The sequence below is a fragment of the Microtus oregoni genome, unplaced genomic scaffold (genome assembly GCF_018167655.1).
Source record: "Microtus oregoni isolate MIOR12 unplaced genomic scaffold, Mior012 000071F_ref0000514, whole genome shotgun sequence".
In the NCBI taxonomy this organism is placed as follows: Eukaryota; Metazoa; Chordata; class Mammalia; order Rodentia; family Cricetidae; genus Microtus; species Microtus oregoni.
The window spans coordinates 4,089,618-4,109,466 of record NW_024543978.1 but is presented as its reverse complement, the minus strand read 5'-3'; the positions used below and the strand labels follow the sequence as shown (position 1 = coordinate 4,109,466).

The following is a 19,849-nucleotide window of genomic DNA, read 5'->3' as shown; positions in this document are numbered from 1 at the left end:
CAGCACTGTGTGGATTCAAACAACTGTGGATCGAACATATTTGAAAAGGAGGTAACTCAGGAAAAAGAGGAAGTCCTTTGGGCACAGTGCCTAATAGTCAAGCACTAAGACATGACTTGGGATCCCCAGCTGTAATTGGACATTTCCTGTCTCGACTGCCTGCTCCCAAATAACCGACACAGAGGCTTAATATTAATTACAAATGCTTGGCCAATAGCTCAGGCTTGTTACCAGCTAACTCTTACAGCTAGATTAATCCATATTTCTATTTATGCTCTGCCACGTGGTGGTACCTTTATTAGCATGGCATGTTCATCTCCTGCTCCCTGTGTCTGCCTGGTGACTCCTCACTCTGCTTTTCTTCCTATCATCCTTAGTTTGGTTTCCCCACTTATACTTCCTGCCTGGCTACTGGCCAATCATCATTTTATTGAATCAATTCAAGTGACAGATCTTTACAGTATACAAGAGGATTAATCCTACAGCACCCTTTGTATAAAGTCTGACACAGCAGCTTGTGCCTATAATTCCAGCCCTGGGGAAGCAGGGATAGACAGATCTCTGGAGTTCACTGGCCAGACAGCCTAGCAAATTGGTGAGCTCCAGGTCCAATGAAAGACCTGGCTTCAAAAAACAAGGTGGAGAGTGACTTGGAGTGATGACAGCCAACTTCAGTCTATGGAGTCCATGTTTGCTCACACATGACTGCTCACATATGTATATGCACATACACCAGGCATGCATGAAGAAAGTAAGAACTGGGTCAGCAAAGACTTCTTCTTTCATGTCACCCTCAAACAAGACAGTGCAACATCCATTTACATAGTGACTACTTATGCTAGGTACTGTAGATCTTTTAGCTATGACCTAAAGATAGCAAAGGATGTGCATGGCTTTTATGCAAAGTGATACGTAGTCTACATGTGGGACCTGAGCATCCAATCCCTGTGCACACTGGGGATGATTTGGTCTGCATGTGTAAAACTTGCCACAGTGAGTGAGCATCACTGATTCTTTGTCAAAGTGTGGAAACCTCTATTTTTAATTTTTGTGCATGTGTGTGGTGCCTCATGCATGTGCATGCACATGTACATGTGTGAATGCATGCACATAAGCTATCATGTGGACGTGGAGACCTGAGGTGGACATTAGGTGTCTCTCTTTGGTTACTCTCTGCTTTTATATTTTGAGACAGTCTCTCACTGAACTGAAGTCTCATCACTTTTGGTAGACCAGTTGGCCAATGACCTTCAGGGATCTACTGCTTATCCCAATCACCCTGATCCTTAAAGTTGGGGTTACAGGAACATCTTACCATGCTCAATTTTAATATGTGAATTTTGGGAACCCAACTCAGGTTTTCATGTTTGTACAGCATGCTTGACCCACTGAGTCAGGTCCACAGCCTGCCCCCTCTCTATGTCACTGCATTTATTTTCTGCACATGGACTTAAAACTGTATCAAATCATACTCTAATGCCTTTACCATCAAATAGAATTCAAAAACTCAAAAGTAAATGTTTTACCCATACTTTTACTTTTTCCATCATTGTTTATTTCTGCAATTCTAGGGTGTTTCTCCCTTTCCTTTATTACTCATTCCTTCTCCTTTTGAAGAGCTAGCCCAGTGGTTCTCAACTTTCCTAATGCTGCATCTCTTTAATACAGTTCCTCATGTTGCGGTGACCCCTCAGCCATAAAATTATTTTTTTGCTGCTTCATAACTGTAATTTTTCTACTGTTATGACATTCAAGATATCTGATATGCAATCCAACAGGTTGGTCTTGACCACAGGTTGAGAACCACTGCTTTAGCTCGTTCCTTTATTTGAGGCCATCTTGATTTCTTCTTCGTGTGTGGAAGAATCATTGAATATAGGGATAGAGTTGGTTGTTTCTTCCTTTCACCCTGTGGAAAATGTCTCACTCTTCCTGCTGGCCTCTGAAGTCTGAAGAGCCGCTGGCTGGCGCTGTCTCCTCCCCTGCTATCCATGGTAAAGGTGCTTCAGTTTGGTCAAACTTCTCCATCTTTAGTGGCAGAAGTTTGATGCTGGCATTCTTTGGCTTAGGGTTAGAGTAGGGCTAGGGTTCGGATTAGGGGCTAGTTGTTATTCTTAGGCTTAGGTTTAGATTTGGGCTAATGTTTGTATAAAATGTCAGGCTAGTGTTCGCTTTACTTTTTGTAGATATAGATTTAGGCCTTTGCTGTATTGGAGTTTTCATTATTCTTTCTTGAAAACTTTCTTTTTTTTTAATTTTGTATTTTGAGAGATGATCTTGCCCTATAGCCCAGGCTAATGTTGTACCTGCAATCCTCCTGCCTCAACCTCCTACATGCTAGGATTACTGGAATTCACAAACAAGCCATTCGTCATTTTGTAAGTGCGTCTTTTATGTGTGTGATGTTTATGTGTCTGCACATGTTCACATGCATGACCAGAGTGCCTGTGGAGGTCAGAGGGCAACCTTGTTTAGGTGGTGTCTGTTCTGTTCTTTGTTGCACTGGCCAGACAAACAGGCTCTCAACCTTGCTGCCATTCTCCTGCCTCTGCTCCCACCTTGCCATGAAGGTGCTAAGACAGCAGATGTGTGGCCACACCAGCTTCACACGAGTTCTTTGGTGTCAAAATCAGGTCCTGATTGCATGGCAAGGACGTTCATCTACTCAGCCACCTTCAGACATCTTCATATTTTGTAAGTAAGTCCCACTTTCCTTTTCCTGTTTTTCCAGAATTCTGATGTCACAAATGTCAGATCCTTTTTGGTCTCCTGGGCCCCTGGCCCTCCTGTCTCTACTTCCTTACGTGTTTCTTCATGTTGTCTAAAGAGCTTTGCCTTGATTATCTTGTTTCCAGTTCTCTAGTTCTTCTTATTACTTGGTCTCTTTTGTTTGCTACTGAGCTCTAAAACTTTTGGATATAGTGATTTTTTTTTCTGTCCTTCGAAAGATGACTGTTTTAAAAATCTTTGACTTCTTTGCCTGTCTTCCCATTTCCATGTGCTCAGGATTTATTCCCAAGTGTTACTCAAAGAAGTGCAGTTAGACCAGATAATCAATGGCCAGAGAGCTGATGTCTCTCATCTTTGGCGTTGTCTCTCTAGCTCTCTGTTCCCACTCACTTTGAGGTACTCCTGGGTGTTGATATGACTTGTGATCTGGGGGTGGGTTGGTAAATTCTCTTGTAAGAGCCTGGGCCCATTGAGCCCTCTGCTACAGCTGGTGTGACTGTCTCTCTCCATTATTGACTTGGTCAGGTCATGAAACACCTGAGCTCTTAGGAGAGGTCCTCTGTGGATGCAATTCTAGCGCGGATTAGCTGAGTGGACATGGGAAACTCTGTCCTGTGGGCTGTAGGCCCAGACGGAAGTGAAAAGGAGGGAGTGTTGGTGCAACCAGCTTCTGTATTGGTGGAGATGTAGGATCTCAGTCACACAGTCCCAGTGTCCTGACTCCCACTCCCTCGTGCCCCCCCCCCCCCCGCTGTGATGGACAATACTGTGGATCTCAGCCATAGAGTCCCTTGTGCCTCCCCTGCCGTGATGGATAGCACTGTATTTCACCTAGCCACATCAAGCCTTTCTCTCAATATGTTGCTTTCAGTGGGGACCTTAGTCACAGCGATAAGGACAATGATAACTCCTGTCTTCCTTTGACCTGCAGGGAAAGGGGTGGCGGAGATGCAGGCTCCTTGATCAGCTTCTCTGTCCTCCTGCTGTGCCTTCATCCCTGCCTCCCTGTCTGAGACAGAAAGCCCTGTCTCGTCCCTGTCCCGTGCGACCTGCCCTCACAGTGCGAACACAGTGTAGCACACCTCCCCAGTGCAGTTACCCTTGACAGTGGAAAGGAGTGGGCTCCTGAAGCACACGACAGTGTGGGCGAGTCTTCAGAGCATTGTGTCAGACGGCAGAGGCTGGGCTGAACAAGCTCTGTCACCCGCGCCTCCATTTGCATGATAGTCTAGAAAAGGCACACTTTGGGCCTAGCAACAGATCTTTGGTCAGGGTTTGAGGGTTGGTCCATCATGGCAGGTAAGGCAGGGCAGCAGGAGGGAGCCATGCCTTGCTCACCTCTGGCTGAATCAAGAACAGAGAGAGATGAACGCTAACGTTCATCCAGCTTCCTCCTCTTTTCGCCTGTGCTCAGCCTGGACTGGTACTTCCTGTGTTCAGGGTATGTGTTCCCTCCGCAGTTAGTCCCCTGGAAAGACCCTCAGAGGTGCACCCAGAGATGTGTCTCCCCTAGGCGGTTCTGAATCCAGCCAAACTGACAGCCACCCGTGCAGCTAAGAGCACTCTACGCTGGGAGTGTCCAGCCCCAGCCTTAACTGTGAATGCAGCCCCAGACCAAACCTTTAACATCGTTCTAAGTGAGACTTGTTTGTTGTTTTAACTTGATTGCCCAGTTTCCAAGCATAGCCTCTGTAGGTGACAACATGGCCCAGAGTGGCCAAACATTTTTCTTCATCCAATCAAGGTGACAGTGGAATTAACCACCACAGGGGATTAAGGCTTCTGGAACTCTGACTCACACAGGCTGCAGGGACTTGTTCCTATCTCCCTTTGAACTCAGCATGTTATCTGTTTGCTGGTTTCCTGGCAGATTATTGTAATTATATGAGACAATAACCATCCCCAATACAGCGCTCTGAACTACATTATCTCCCAACCCTGCTTATAGCCCACGGCAACAGGGAGCAGCATCTTTTTATCTGACATGTTCTAGGCTTCAGGGACGTGTGGACAGCCTCCAGCTGGCCGTGGGGTCTGTGAGGCTGTGTTCACTGGAGGAAGGAGAGCAGCCTGGGTGGCGGCTTTGGTCTCAGCACCCTCTTCCAGCAAGTAGAAAGGCTTAAGACCTGTGTTTCCCATTTACCACTCAGAAAAAACTATCCAGGTCTGAGACCTGCCCGCTCCCTTCCCTTGTCATTGAACACAGCACAGTCTCAAGATTCTCTCACTTCAGGCCATTTTGTACATGGATTGGTTCCTTCCTTCCTTCCTTCCTTCCTTCCCTCCCTCCCATCCTCCTTCTTCTTCTTCTTCTTCTTCTCTCTCTCTCTCTCTCTCTCTCTCTCTCTCTCTCTCTCTTTCCTTTTCTCCCAAAGCCCCGGAGGAATAAAAGACTTACCCAGAAAGAATTACAAATATCATCTAGCATCTACAAATGTAGTTCCTTTAACTTAGAGGGCTAAGCCTTAGGTCCAAGAATGTGGTTCAGTGGAAGAGCACTTGCCTAGCTTGTGTGAGGGCCTGAAATCCCCAGGACATGATATATGTACATGTCTCAGACATGTGTGGCATGCTCCTGGCTCGGGGTCATTGCATTGCTGTCGTCTGCATTTGGTTTCCGTCTTCCCCCAAGTACTCATGTGTGTTCCTTTGTCAGATTTCCAGCAGGTTTATTTAGCTTTCTCAGTGAGACTCACCCAGCCCATTCCATGCAGAACTGCCGCCTTCAAGTCCTTCCTTCCCCGCTCACATTTCTACGTGAGACCTCACTCACCCCTTTCCCATGATGTCTTATTTTCCAACACGTTATATAATTACTTTTAAAAAGCAATATCTTGCTGCTTCACTAAACGCGAGTCCCACAGTAGGAGGTTCTTTCATTTAGCGGTGTCCTGTAGTGCCAAGCCCCTCATCCTTAGCGCTCCCTCTGCCCAGCAGAAACGGGATCCGCAACTGCCAATGCACAGGGCGGCGCTTCGCTCTCAGCGAACACCACCGCAGAATGGACGGATTTTTTGCAGGTGGAGGCTGCATTGGAAGAGTTGCCTGGTTTTTTAAGTCACAGGCCTGTTCAATGTTCTTCTGAGTGTCACTTTATTGCCACTCTATCAACTCCCTGATCTGAGAAAGCAAGAGTCCTAAGTGGTGCCAACTGATGAGCCACGGCGCGGCAGGCTCGGTGTGCCACAGGACCTAAGCCGTCTCCATGCCGCCAGCTCCACCGTCCCGTTTGGTGTCATAGAGTCTTGCTGTCCCTCTCTCTTGCTTTCTTGAATTCTAGCAAAACGTTTGGCTCAAAATGGTGTCCAAAAGTATCTAAACAGGACTGGAGAGAGTCTCAGTGGTTAAGAGCACTGGCTGCTCTTCCAAAGGACCAAGATTGAATTCCCAGCACCCACATGGTAGTTCATACCTGTCTGTAACCCTAGTTCCAGGGGATCTGATTCCCTCAGACAGACAGACAGACAGACAGACATGCAAGTAAAGCCACAATCTGTATTAAATAGATAAATATTGTTTTAAAAAAAATTATCCAAGCATTGGGCAGGGAGATGCTTGCCATACTAGCAGGAGGGCCTGAGTTTGACCTCTACCCGCATGTAAAAGCCAGGTGTGGTCACATGTGCTAGTAGCCCCAGTGCTCGGGAGAGACATGTGTGTCTCTGGGGCACTCTAGTCAGGCAACCTAGTCTGATGGATAAGCTTCAGGAGAGACCTCAAGTTCAAATAAAATGGGCAGTGCCTGAGGAGCTGTTTCCAAGCTTGACTTCCGGCCTCCATGTGTGTGTCCTTACACTTGCACACACATGAACACACACACACCACCCCCCAAAAAGAAAAAAAGGATACAAGTGATTGAGTTGGATGGAGACAAAAAACTAAGGCAGGAAGCTCTCCTGATCTTAATGCTATCAGCAGAGCATCCAAGGCCCTGAGGAAGCAGGTGGGAATACTCAGGCTGCCGCACTGGCCTTGAGTTCCCACAGGCTGAAGGAACTCTGGCCAGGTTCATGCTGTGCAGAGACCTTGGATAGCCAAAGAAGATGCACACTGTTATCTGCACGGTCCAGCTGGGGGCTCTCAGACCTGAAGGTGCCTTCTAACATCCATTAGTTCGAGACCTGTTCTACCTGTTCTAGCAATGCATCCTGGGAAAGTGGATGTCAGCTGGTAGTAAAGCCAAGATACCCTTAGTCTGAATGACCCTTAATGCTCTTCAGGAGGCTGTCCTCTTGCAAATCATCTGGATATTTCTGTCTACAAAACAGCCCCAAACACATCAGAGTAGATCGCCCATCCCGTATTTGACCTGTGAATTGGTGGGGAAGACAGAGAGGCTTCCCCAGAGAGCTTTATTTTGTGTCACGGGACTTGTGGGTATGTCTGCTGTGATTTTATGTGGCCACTTACCACACAGTGCACTGGCCTGTGCTGGTTCTTCTGACTAAGGCAGGGCAGAATGCTTTCAGCGTCTTCAGTCCCAGACACAGCATCATGGCGTTCGTGGCCCACCTAGCACTGAGGAGTGGTAAAAAAGCCACCGTGTGTCTATGCCAGGAACAGCCAACCTATGAGGTGGGGATGGAGAAGTGGAGGTTGAGGCTGTTTGGGGCTGGCTATGAATAGTATATTTTTAATACCTTGCTTCCATCTGTTGAATTTCTCCAGGGTCCTTAAAACATTTTTTCATTGTATTTATTTGTTTGAGTGTGTGTTTGAGAGGGGCAGTCTCTTGTGTCAAGCTCAGAGGATGGTCATGTCTCTCTTTCTACCCTTGGAATCAAACTCAGGTCATCAGGCTTTGTTGACAACAGGCGTCTTAATCCACTGAGTTGTCTCACGGTCCCTGCCCTGTATCTTTGTCAATTCAACAGATGCAGTGAAGGCTTGTGTTTGATGCACACTGTGGCCTGAATACTTACGTACACTGGAGCAGTATTCAATGCGTGGGGTGGAAGTGGGGACCCCACTTAGGGAGCCTGGGATGAAATCTCCTCCTTTCCTTTGGCTCCATGCTCACTGGCTGCTGACTCAGGCAGTGCCCGGTGGAAGTGGCCGTCTCTTTTTTGTGTGTAACCCATGGATGAACTCCAGGGAGCTCAGTTTGCACTGTTGTTGTGCAGAGTTTGGGAGTTCAGGGGACTGGGAGCTAAGAACTGTGTGGCTCCTTGCAAACAAAGGAGTACCAGCCTCGAGGCGGCTGTGGTAAAACTGAGTGTCCTGGCAACAGCTAAGTGCAAGGCAGGAACTCTGGGAGAGCACCAATTTAACTCTCACTGATCCCTAAGCCTCCAGAAACTTCCTGAGCTATGCAAGTCCATAGGGGCTGCACCAGTTACTTGTCTCTTTGAAGCAACAAAATGTCTGTCAAAAGAAACTTCAGGAAAGAAAGTTTGTCTTGGCTCAACTCCCCTGTACGTGAGGGTATACAGTCCATCGTGGCAGAAAAGTCACAACGGCTAAAGCTTGAGACATTTGGTCACATGACATCCACAGCCCGGAAGCAGCAAGAGAGGAATGCTGGTGCTCAAGTCTTTTGATTCAGTCCGGCACCCCATCCCTGGAGAACAGAGCCTCTCACCTTCAGGAGTGGGTCTTCCCACCACAATCCGCCCAGTGTAGATACTCTCCTATAGAGGTGCCCAGAGGTTCATCTTCTAGGAAATTCTGGATCTTGTCAAGTTGATGAGCAATCTGAATGAGCACGGGCCAAAGCTGGGATCTGAGCTTAGATTTTCTTTCTCAACTGAGCCCAGGACCCAGGCCCTGCCTGCGGCAAAGCCCACTGGACATCAGGGTTTCTCCTCCAAACATCTGCAACCCATTGTCCGTCTTCACACGAGCCACGCCATTTGCACATGAGAACGAGGGAGTTGCTTTGTGCTTGGACTCACTCTCTTTCTGCGCATTGTGCCTTTGTAAACTCTCTCTTGGCCTGCCCAGTTATCTTAATTTGTTTAAGCAAAACATAATTTCATCACCAAACAGAATTAATTTAGGTGAAGCTGTAGTCTGACTAACAAGCAATTGAGCCTGACAGGTCCTGGGCATCCTTGGTTCTCATGTTCAGGGAATGGCATACAGAACCAGGAAGCCCCACTGTTAGACAGACTCTTCTAGGTTCTTCTTGACTATGAGAAAAGTTTCAAAGGTCCTTTTTCTGTGGGAAAATTTACACATACATGTAATTTAAGTTCCAAATTCACTGTGGGCCCTGGAAGGTCAAACACATGCAGAAGGAGAGTGAGAGAGGAGAGAGAGAGAGAGAGAGAGAGAAGGGATGGAGAAGAGACTTGCTCGCATAAATGGCTCAGAGCGTGGTGGGGGCGCTGTTTATATGGAGTGGGCCTCCTTGAGGGCTGTGGACATTTAGACGGTAGCAGAGCTGTGGAGGAAGGGTGTTGTCATCTCAGAACCATGATTAGGATGGGAGGGAACCTCCTAGAAGAAGTGTAGCCAGAGGCCATCAGAGTGAATATCCACCTTCCCCCTTTTAATCTGCAGCGTCTCCCACAGAGCAAGCCAGCTCGGTGCCAGACATACAAAGCCATTGCTACTACTGTGGGTGCTCAGAGAACGGAAGAACTGAGGGTGTCACAGGTTAGGGTTCAAATTAGAGAAGAAGTCACAACCACATCCAGCAGCCCCTGACACACACTTAGAGCAGTCTAGCTGGCTGTTGCTGTTTATTTTAGTGGTTCCTCTACTGACAAAGCCCTGCAGTGTACATGTTGCTGCAGTAAGGATGGATGCCAGTTCATGCCTAGCTCTCCTAAACATTGCCTGTTAGATGATAACATTTTGAGACCAGTTTTAGGCCAATTAGAAAGTGACTTGGGAAACGGCTGAGGCTGGGGAAGGCTCCATCAGTGATATACTTATCGCAAAGGCCAGGGAGCTTGACCTTTGAATCCCTAGAACCTACACCTAAAACTGCGTGTGATGGTACATGTTGGAAAATGAGATCCCACTTCACAAAAGCAAAAACAATTGAAAACTGTGAAGGGAAGCCTAGGGAGTTCGGAGCTGCTGTGCTGAAGTCTGTCCTTCATGCAGTTCCTCCTGCTATTAGTGTCCTGTGTTAGTGCGGTACGTATGCGACAGCTGGTGAGCCCAGGCTATGCCGCAGAGGTCCATGCTTACCTGAGAGCCCTCTCTTCCCATGGTGTATATGGCTTTGTTTGTGTTTGCACATGTGTCTATGAGCATGTGGAGCGGTTGATGTCAGGTGTATTTCTTGGTTTACTGCCCACCTTAAGTTTTGAGGCAAAGTCTCTCACCAAACCTATGTCTCACTAATTTGGTGACAGCCTGTCCAGTGAGCTCCAGGGATCCTCCTGTCTTCAGCCCCAGCTCTAGTGTTGGGATTACAGGTGGGCTCTGCCATGCCTTATTTTTAAGTGGTTTCTGGGAATCCAAACTCAGGTCTTTACGCTTGCCACAGCAAATGCCTTATCCACGGGGCCACCTCCACACTCTGGGTTTTGAGAGTGGTCAGCCTGGTACCCCTTGACAGTATCATACAGATGGTTTCACTGCTGCAAATGTCCTTTAGGCCATGTCTGTTCATTCTTTTTTCTCCTCCAACTGTGGCACGCACAGATCCTATTTCCTACAGTTCTGTTTGTTCTAGAGTGTCTGCAGCAGGAAGCAGCCTGTTGAGCGTGGCTTCTTTCACTTAGCATCATACACCGTTCCTTGTGCCTCTTCATAGCCTGATGGCTCATTTCTTCTTATGGATGAATAATGCTCTATTGTCTGGCTGTGACAATGTCTGTTTATTCTTTCCCACACCGAAGGACATCTCAGGCGCTCCCCGCTTTTCACAGTGATGAATAACCAACGTTAATTATCTGGGTGCCAGTTTTTGTGTGAACATCAAGTTTCCAGCCCATTGTGGAAGGATGAGTTTTTGTCCCTGAAAGTCATGGTAGATGCTATGTAACATAAAAAGGGTGCATCCTGTTCACGCTCTTGGGTATGCCATTCCTTCTTAAAAGGGGTCTTCTGGCAAAAGTGGGATTTAAGCAGGAAGGAAAAGACTTCAAAGCCGAGAGTGCTGACCCAGTGGCCGAGCCGGTGACTGGAGCACACATATGGGCTGGAATTAGCTAGTGTTGTTTTAGAAGCTACTACCTCTGCATCCAGTCCCTTCCAACACGCTTCCATCAGTGGGTTTCTCCGCTGCCTCTCTTGCATCTCACCTTGACTATGGATTCTGCAAATCCATCTGGGGCTTGTTTCATTGAGTTTCCTCTCTGCCCTGGCCCACTGAGGGGGCTGCTTTTGCTACTGAAAGCTTTGGAAATCATCTTTCTTCTACATGCCTTCTCTTGGACCACCTCTCCTCCATAAAGCCAAGTGTTTCTACTGGAGACCATGATCCTCGGTGGGCAGGACAAGGGTGTGAGTCCTGTTTTCTGTGTGACAGCCCTCAACATGACAACAGGGTGAACACTTGACACTGGGCCAGTTGGGATGACAAGGGACTCTGGATCCTGCTCCTCCTTCCTCTCAATCACTGTCAGTCCAACAGGGGTCACTGGTCCCTCCTTGGTTAAAATCAGCTGTGTCCCGTGTAACTTTGCCTGGGACAGGAGTGGCCTGTCTCCCAAGAGGAGGGTATCATTTACTCGATCACAGCAGGGACCGGCTATAATTACAGATCAGGCTTGAGAAAGAGAGCTGTAAGGGTGGCAGGTGGGTCTGCAGCATTTCAAAGAACCGAGCCTCCTACCCACGACAGGCAGTTCTGGCTGCGGTTTTTGTTCTCCCTGGTAATGGGCTCGTGTTTGCTGGAGCCACCTGTCACTGGGCTTCAGCTCCCCGGGGACCTGCTGAGAGCCCGCCCTTCAGCAGCAGGGATACAGCTCTGTGGGAGGACGCGGGGTCTGCGGGTTATTCCCTAGCAGAGCACTCTGTGGGCTGCCTTCCTCTTCCCATCAGGACACTTGCTGCTCTGTGCAAACTGCCTGGCATGGGGTCCCACTTACCTCTCTCTCAACTCCCCATGAGGCAGGCTGAGGTGGGAAGCACTCCTCCCTTCCTTCTGGCTCTCCTCCCTTCTACTTCCTCCCCACCCACCCACTGAAACTATCAGAGAAGCATTAGTTAGTCGCTCGGTCTCTGCTCATTACACTTCCTTCCTTAGGATTAGGGCTCAGAACTCCAAGTCCGCCACAAGTACTCCAATAGGAGCCTCACACATCAATCCTTGGACATCATTTCAGAACCAACCAGGCCAGCCTTGCCTGCTAGGCAGGAGGGACTCCAGAGCCTGCTGCAGGACCCATGTGCCAGGTGACAGTTTCAGCCCAGGGCAATCCGAGGCAGCCAGCCCCAGATTTGAGGGTGTCCGCCTTGGTTGTCCACAGTAGGACCTGTGGGGTGACGTACACTTGGCAGCCTCCTCTGCTTCAGCCTTCCTGCTCCTCTTGAGGGTATCATGGGATTACCTTCCCTTGGGAACTACACTAGAGACGCATCCCAGGAATGAGTGGGGACTGCTTGGCTGAGGGATAGAGGAAGAGACAAGGGTGGGAAGAACCATTGGGTAATAGTTCAAAATATTATGCTTTGTTACTGAAAACACAAATGAATCAAACTCTTATCCGTGGTAGGCGCAGACAACGTTCTGTGTTTTTATGTAGACTGTTTCATCCAACCAGTCCTGGTGGCACACATCTGTAATCCCAACATCCAGAGTGCTGAGACAGGGGGATGGTGGATTCCAGGCCAGCCTGGACTATGCAGCAAGACCTTAACTCAATATTAACAAAGGAAGGAAGGAAGGAAGAAAATGAATTAAGTTGGGCATGGTGGCACATGCCTGTCATCCCATGAGACCAAGGCGGGGTGGGTGGGGGGTTGATATATATATATATATATATATATATATTCAATGTCAGACTGAAGACCTTATCTCAAAACAAAACAGGACAAAATGAAAGAAAACTTGATGAGCCAATGAGCTTATTGGGGCCACAGTAGCATAGTGACTTAAAGGCAGCCACACCATCAAAAGCCCAACCCAGCATGGGTGACACATGGGGGAGAGCCACCTCACTAGAGCTCACGCACAAGTTACAGGCAACTCCACCAAAGAGTCTCTTCTCCCAGCACCTGTCACCGCTTCAGCCTTCCTGCTCCTCTTGAGGGTATCATGGGATTACCTTCCCTTGGGAACTACACTACATGTACGGTGTACATGTGCCAGAGAGTGTGTGTGGAGACCAGAAGACAATCATGTGGAGTCAATTCTTTCTTTCTACCTTTGTGTGCATTCTGGGGATCGAACTTGGGTCGTCAAGCTTGGGCAGCAAGCACCTTTGCCTTCTGAATGGTATTGCTGGCCCCTCACAGTCTTATTATTTGCAACAGAGCCTCTCACTGAATGTGGAGCTCACTGATTTGGCTAGAATGGGCATCGAGCTCCAGGGATCTGCCAGTCTCTGCCTTCCCAGCTCTGGGATGGCAGGTGTACCATGCACCTGGCTTTCGCACAGGTTCTGGGTGTCCAAGCTCAGGTCCTGGTGCCTACATGGCAGACACCTCCCTAACTGAGCCATCGCCTCAGCCTGAGGCTCTCCATTGCACAGCCTTCCATTTTCTTGATAGTGTTTCTGATTCACAGATGTTTTAATGAGTCGATTTTTTTCCTGCTTTTCCTTTTGCTGCCTGTGCTTCTGGCATCATATCTTGGAGCTCTTGCCAAATGCAAAGTCCAGATTTCACTCCATATCTTCTAAGAGACTTACAGCTTTTGATCTTTCATTTATGCCTGTGATCTGTTTCTGAATTATTCTTTTTCAGATGGCATGAAGCAGAGGCCAGCTTCAGTTATATATCTAGCACACACACACACACACACACACACACACACACACACACAGCCTAAGGTTGTAATACTTGGCAGGTAATGGGGTTTGCTGTGAAAGTCCAGCATCGGTTTAATCCTGGGACTCACGTGAAGGTAGAAGGACAGAACTGATCCCTCAAAGTCACCTCTGACCTCTCCGCTCCCGCACACAATGTACATATGCACACACAGTAATGCCAGCTTTGAAAAAAAAATATATGTAGTTGTAGTATCTTTTCTTTCAATATGATTTATTTCATAGCATATTTATATAATTTCTTTTCCCCCCATTTTTAAAATCAGGGCTTTGTTATTTAGCCCAGGTTGACCCAGAATTCCTGATCTTCCCTCTTCGGTCCCCCAGATGCCAGGCTCACAGGCATATAGCACCCTATCTGGCACGATTTGATTTTAAGTAAAGCTAGCTTGCAAGCTTCCTGAAGCCCTCGCGTGGGTTTTCTGAAGCCAGTGCTGGCTCAGGCTGGCCCTGCCACCCCAGCACTTTAACCGCTTGGGGCATCAACAACGTTCAGAAGACTGAGGTTGTGGGTGCCCAGAGGAACTCTCAGGAGGGTGGTACCATGCTCACACAGACTCAGGTGAGGGGTGGCTGTCGCCGGCCCACCTAACATTTCCCTCCAGTCTCTGACTTGCCCTTCGTGACTTGCAGAACATAATGTGACCTGGTGTTAGTTTATCTCCTCCTGGTCTAGTGACAACTGACTTAATCTCAACTGTTCGTAGCAGGGCTTTGAGTAGAGACCTAAACTTCATCCTGAGGTTGGATGAGAGCTCCTTATAGCTTCATGAGAGAATGTGACAAGATCATAATGTTTTAGCATACACAGACCCATCGTGTTTGGGGAGAAGCTTATACCGTGAGATTCATCATGCACTCTTTGAGCCATACTTCTGTGGGTCAAAAGAATGATACACAATTTTTCTGATATTCAAGTTTGTCTTAGATTCCTGCATTTTTAGCTTCCTAATCTAGGAAGCCCTCCACCAAGGTCAGCTCTTGTTCCCACTGTCGTCCTCTTGACTGATGGCTCAAAACCACAGTGGGGGAAGGGTCTGGATCTGGACATTTCACGGATCTAGAAACATCCTCATAGGCAAGGAAGGGATTTGAACCTGCTAGAGTAGCCACTGTGGATCACTGTGGGTGTGTGTGACTTCTTTGTGTGTATGTGTGTGTATATGTGTATGTATGTATGTATATATATATATATAGGGTATGTGTATATATGTGTATGCATGTGCATATATAGGGTGTGTATATATGTGTATGTGTATATATAGGGTGTGTATGTATGTATATATATAGGGTGTGTGTATATATGTATATATGTAGGGTATATTGTGATGTGTGTGTGTGTGTGTGAGAGAGAGAGAGAGAGAGAGAGAGAGAGAGACAGAGAGAGAGACAGAGACAGAGAGAGAGAGAAAGACAGAGAGAGAGACTGGGATTCAGCTGAGAATCTTGTTACATGCCAGGCAAGTGCTCTATCACTGAGCTACACACCCAACCCTTTCTGTATGTTTTATTTGGAGACAGGGTCTCACTCTGTCATCCAAACAGGGCTAGAATTTGTAATCCTCCTGCCTCGGTCTTTTGGGTAGCTAGGTTTACTTTTTGGCAACACCTTTCTTAGCGTGGGGACAAGATTGCTGCAGGCTTGTTGTTGAGGCTTATAGGGCTACTGTAACACCTTCTGGGAGGGAGAAGAAAGACACCTGTGGTAAAGCGTGGGTCTCGTTCACAGGTTGACACCAATCCTGGCCCGCAGAGGTGATGAGGAATGGAGGCTTCAGAACCTACCCACCCCACCCCGCCTGCCAGCGACCAGTCAGCTCCTGCTCCTGGTGTTCCGGGGGTCTCAGGTGGGCAGGCCTCACCTCGCCTGACCCTGGGTCCAGTCATCCTGCCGCCAGAGCAGGGCCTGCCTCCAACTGTGTTCCTAAAGGCCTTGCCCGTCCCACTATACCACACGGTACCTCCTGGGGGCCTTCAACCACGTGCGCCCCTGGTGACAGGCAGCCTGGAGGGGGCCAGTGTGCCTTTCATCCTCAGTCCCTTGCTGCAGCCTGAAGGGCCCAGTCCCACCCAGATGGGCAAGCCAGCCACCCCGGCCCTGACCGTGAACATCGTGGGCACACTGCCTGTACTCTCCCCGGGTGTGGGGTCCACACTGGTCAGCACGGGCAGGCTGAAGAATGCTGGGAAGTACCTGTGCCCGCACTGTGGCCGGGACTGCTTGAAGCCCAGTGTGCTAGAGAAACACATCCGGTCCCACACGGGGGAGAGACCGTTCCCATGCACCACCTGTGGCATCGCCTTTAAGACCCAGAGCAACCTTTATAAACACAGACGAACACAGACACATCTCAACAACTCTCGACTGTCTTTAGAGTCTGAGGGAAGTGGGAGCAGCCTTCTGGGGGATGGAGATAGGTCTGGAGAGACCGCCTCACTGGAGAGCAGGGGGGACGAAGGCGCGCCAGAGAGCGCTCTTTCCCCTGGAGCCCACCCCACCCTCGCTACTAGGAACAGGGAAAGGATGGTAGAAGCGGCTCCCTCTCTAGGGGCCAACCTTGCCCACAAGGAGGCTCCTGTGGACCATCCCCAGATGGTATCACCCGAGTTTCCACTAGTCAGCCCGCAGCATAGGCGGAAGTTGCCAGAATCAAAGCCATCCTCCCTGCAGAGACAGCAGGAGACATGCTCAGAGAAGCCCTGGGACTCCAAGGCTGTGGAGGGCCAGCTGAGGAAGTGTGAGAGCACAGACTCGGGCTACCTGTCACGCTCAGACAGCGTGGAGCAGCCTCCGGTTGCCTCCAGCCCCTTGCACAGTCTGTCGGAGCACAGTGCAGAGTCTGAGGGGGAAGGAGGGCCTGGGGGCGGGTCTGCAGGCAACAGGGCAGAGCAGGGAACACCGGGATCCAGCCTGGAGCTGGAGAAGAAGAGACTGGAGGAGCGCATTGCCCAGCTCATCTCCCACAACCAGGCGGTGGTAGACGACCCGCAGCTGGACCATGTGCGGCCCCGCAAGACTGTGCTATCCAAGCAGGGCAGCATTGATCTGCCCATGCCTTATACCTACAAGGATTCCTTCCACTTTGACATCCGGGCACTGGAGCCCAACCGCAGGAGGGCTGCCCTCAGCCCAGCTCGCTCTACCTTCACGCCCCTGGAGAAGACCAGACCCCTCTTCTTCCACTCTGTTCCCACCCAGCTCTCCACCACGGTGGAGTGTGTCCCTGTCACCAGAAGCAACTCGCTGCCTTTCATTGAGGGTTCTAAGTTGTGGCCAGAGTCACGGGACCCGCAGGATGCCTTCCCTTTGATGCAGAAGTCCCTGAGCCCCAGGCTCACCCCAACCCGGCTGGGGGACCACCCAGGACTGACCTTGACAGGCATCCCCAGTGGTCACCCTCGGGCCCTGGTGAGGCAGGCTGCCGTGGAGGATCTGCCCTGCACCCCTACTGGAGACCCCTCAGCTGTTGCCGAAGACCCAGATGGAAAGAGATCTGTGGTAAAGGAGGGGATGGCATGCAGGGGCAGGGCCAGTAAGAAGTACGGCCAGAAGAAACAAAAGATGTTCTCTCAGGAGAAATGGCAGGTGTACGGGAATGAGACGTTCAAGAGAATATACCAGAAAATGAAGACCAGCCACCAGGGAGGACAGAAACACAGGGACGTGAAGCAGGGCCAGGGGTCGGAACTGGACCTACCCTCCCAGGAAGAAGTGGTAGGGGCTGAGGGTGCAGGCCTGTCTCAGGACAATAGGGTCCCTGTCCTTGGGGACGCTGCAGTAGGGGCAAAGCCAGGACCTCTGGGAAGTTGGCCGTCCCTGGAAGGCTCATTGGAGACCGAGTTTCCTAAGCAACTGAAGGCAGTGGCCAGAGCCAAGTCGTCTCCCACCCTTGGCAGCACAGACGCCCTTTGTCTGAACAGTAAGAGTCCTCTGCTCTCTCCGCATGGGAAATCAGACCTGGGAAGCCAGTTGCCTCCAGAGCTTGTGCATCTCCAAGAAAGAGACTTAAAAGCCCCTGGGGTGGCTTTGCCAGACCACAGTGGGGAAGTTACAAAAGAAACCTGCCCTGGAGACCAAACTCTCCTCAGACGGCTCAGTGGTGGGTCTGTGGGCCTCCAACTTGTAGAAGACAAGTTACCCTCAGAGAGAAAGAGACTGAAAGTGGAGGGGCTGGACCACCAGGAGCAACCAGGGCCTCTGGAAGCTGAGCCCTTGGGTAGCTCTGTGTGGGCTGACTCCCAGCCACCCCAGAAACAGGACAGTACCTCTGAGGAGGTCCTGGACAGCTCAAATGAGGGTATCCAGCATGCGACAATGGCCCTGGAGTCTTCTAATGCCTCCTCAGCTGTTGCTGCTGTTGCCTTGAGGTGGCCAGGGCTAGGGGACAAGGATCCCACATTGCCTTCTGTACCTAAGACTCCTGGGCTCCACTCCCTGCTGCCTGCCCAGCTCCAGGATCCTGGCATCCCTGCTGCTGTGTCAAGTGGCTCCTTTGCTCCCAAGTACCTGCTCAGGTTACCTCAGGGAGAGAAGCCCTCATCACAGGTTGCTCCAGGGCCTGGGAAAGGTCCAGACTCTCTGTGTACAAGTGCACAGCCTGAAGAACAGGCCCTTCTTGCTGAATCAGAATTGGGAGTGAATGGGCCACCTAGAGCATCCTCAGGCCCAGCTGAGGCAGGTGGTATCCCAGAGGACCCTAGCTGGTCCAGGTCAATGGATGGAAGAGAAGAAACACAGACGGGAAGAGAGAAAAGAGACAGGACCAATAGCAACATCCCCACAGCTGAACTGTCCTCTGACCCCAACACCGGCACCACCCAGGAGACAGCTTCCGTCCTGCCTGCTCACACGTGTGACACTCATGTGACCAAGGGTGTAGTGAATGAGACCCGTGCCATCTATTGCCTTTGCATAGACAGCCCACCAGCAAAAGCTAGAGTATACGACAATCTTTTGAACCCTTGGACATCGTCCCAGAAACTGGGGCCACCTAAGAATGCCCTAGAATGTCCTTCTTCAGAGACTAAGGAACGGCTGCCCGCCTGTTTTCCCTCGCAAGCACATTATTTCTTCACGTCTTTCACAAGGCCCCCGGGTTTACCCCTGGGCCAGCAGAAACTGGACTTGTCACACCACGTAGGGACCCCCAAAAGCTGTGAAGCCCCAAGCTCCTTCCCCTCACTTAAGGCGGAGCCCCAACTCACCTGGTGCTGCTTGAATAGCAGCCTAGCCCTGCCTGCAGAACAGCAGAGAGCAGCTCCCAGGGACCTGGCTTCACACTCACCTGATGGGAGCCTCCAGGGTAGAGCCTCCTGCAGAGTGCTGCCTCCCAAGAGCAGTGGAGGAAGGACCAAGACAAGCCAAGGAGGAGGAGGGACCACGCAGGCACCTGAGGTAACACTGGGGAGGGCTGGGTACTTGGGCAGCCTGAGAGTGAGACATGGAGAAGGGGAGGGAAAGAAGGGGTAAGTAGGGAGGGAGAGAGAGAGCTAATGGATCTCTCCCTGTGGATATTACCACCATCGTGATAATTTCTGTCCCCCAAGGAGACTAGGGCTGCCATATGTGGAGCGGGAAGAAGTAAGGGTCCTAGATAGGAACAAAACTAAATAAATTCACAAAAATAAAATGGCAAAGAGCTGTTGTACTAGGGTCTGGGTCATGGCTGAATCAAAGTGCTTGCTTTACAAGTTTGAGGACCCGGTGTGATGGCAGGCATCTCCAATCCCAGCACTGGGAAGTAGAGACAGGAGATCACTGAGGCTGGCTTAGATTAGCCTCAGCTGTGAGTCCAGGCCAGCGAGAGACCCAAAACAAAGCTGGTTGACCCTTGAGAGAAGATACCCAAGACTGTTGTTCTCTGGACTCTACATGTGTGCACGCACACACACACAGCATCCAGATAAGATATTTGCAATTAGACATAGAATTTCATCTTTTCTATTCCTAGTAACAGGCAAAAATAAAAAATAAAAAACAAAAATAAATCAATCATACTGCCTGCACACAACTCTCTAGGTCATCTAAGAATCAAAACTATATTTTAAAAAGAAATTTTATTTTCAGTTATGTATGTGGGGTAGGTGATTCACAGGTCATCAGTTCCTCTGAGCTAGAGTTGCCAGCAGTTGTGAGCTCCTTGATGTTGGTGCTGGGACTCAAATCTGGGTTCTTTACAGGAGCAGCAAGGGCTCTTAACCACTGAACCATCTCTCCAGGAACT

The 19,849-nt window shown here is 49.7% G+C and overlaps 1 protein-coding gene across 2 annotated transcripts in view; it reads left to right on the top strand.

The window, feature by feature from the left end:
- Positions 1-19,849, top strand: part of Znf831 (zinc finger protein 831) — a 110,156-nt gene that overhangs the window by 25,063 nt on the left and 65,244 nt on the right. For both annotated transcript variants that reach the window (XM_041641936.1, XM_041641935.1), the window contains exon 2: positions 15,355-19,020. In XM_041641936.1, the coding sequence (XP_041497870.1) occupies positions 15,391-19,020 (3,630 nt within the window). In that variant the 5' untranslated portion in view covers positions 15,355-15,390. The remainder of the gene's footprint in view (positions 1-15,354; positions 19,021-19,849) is intronic.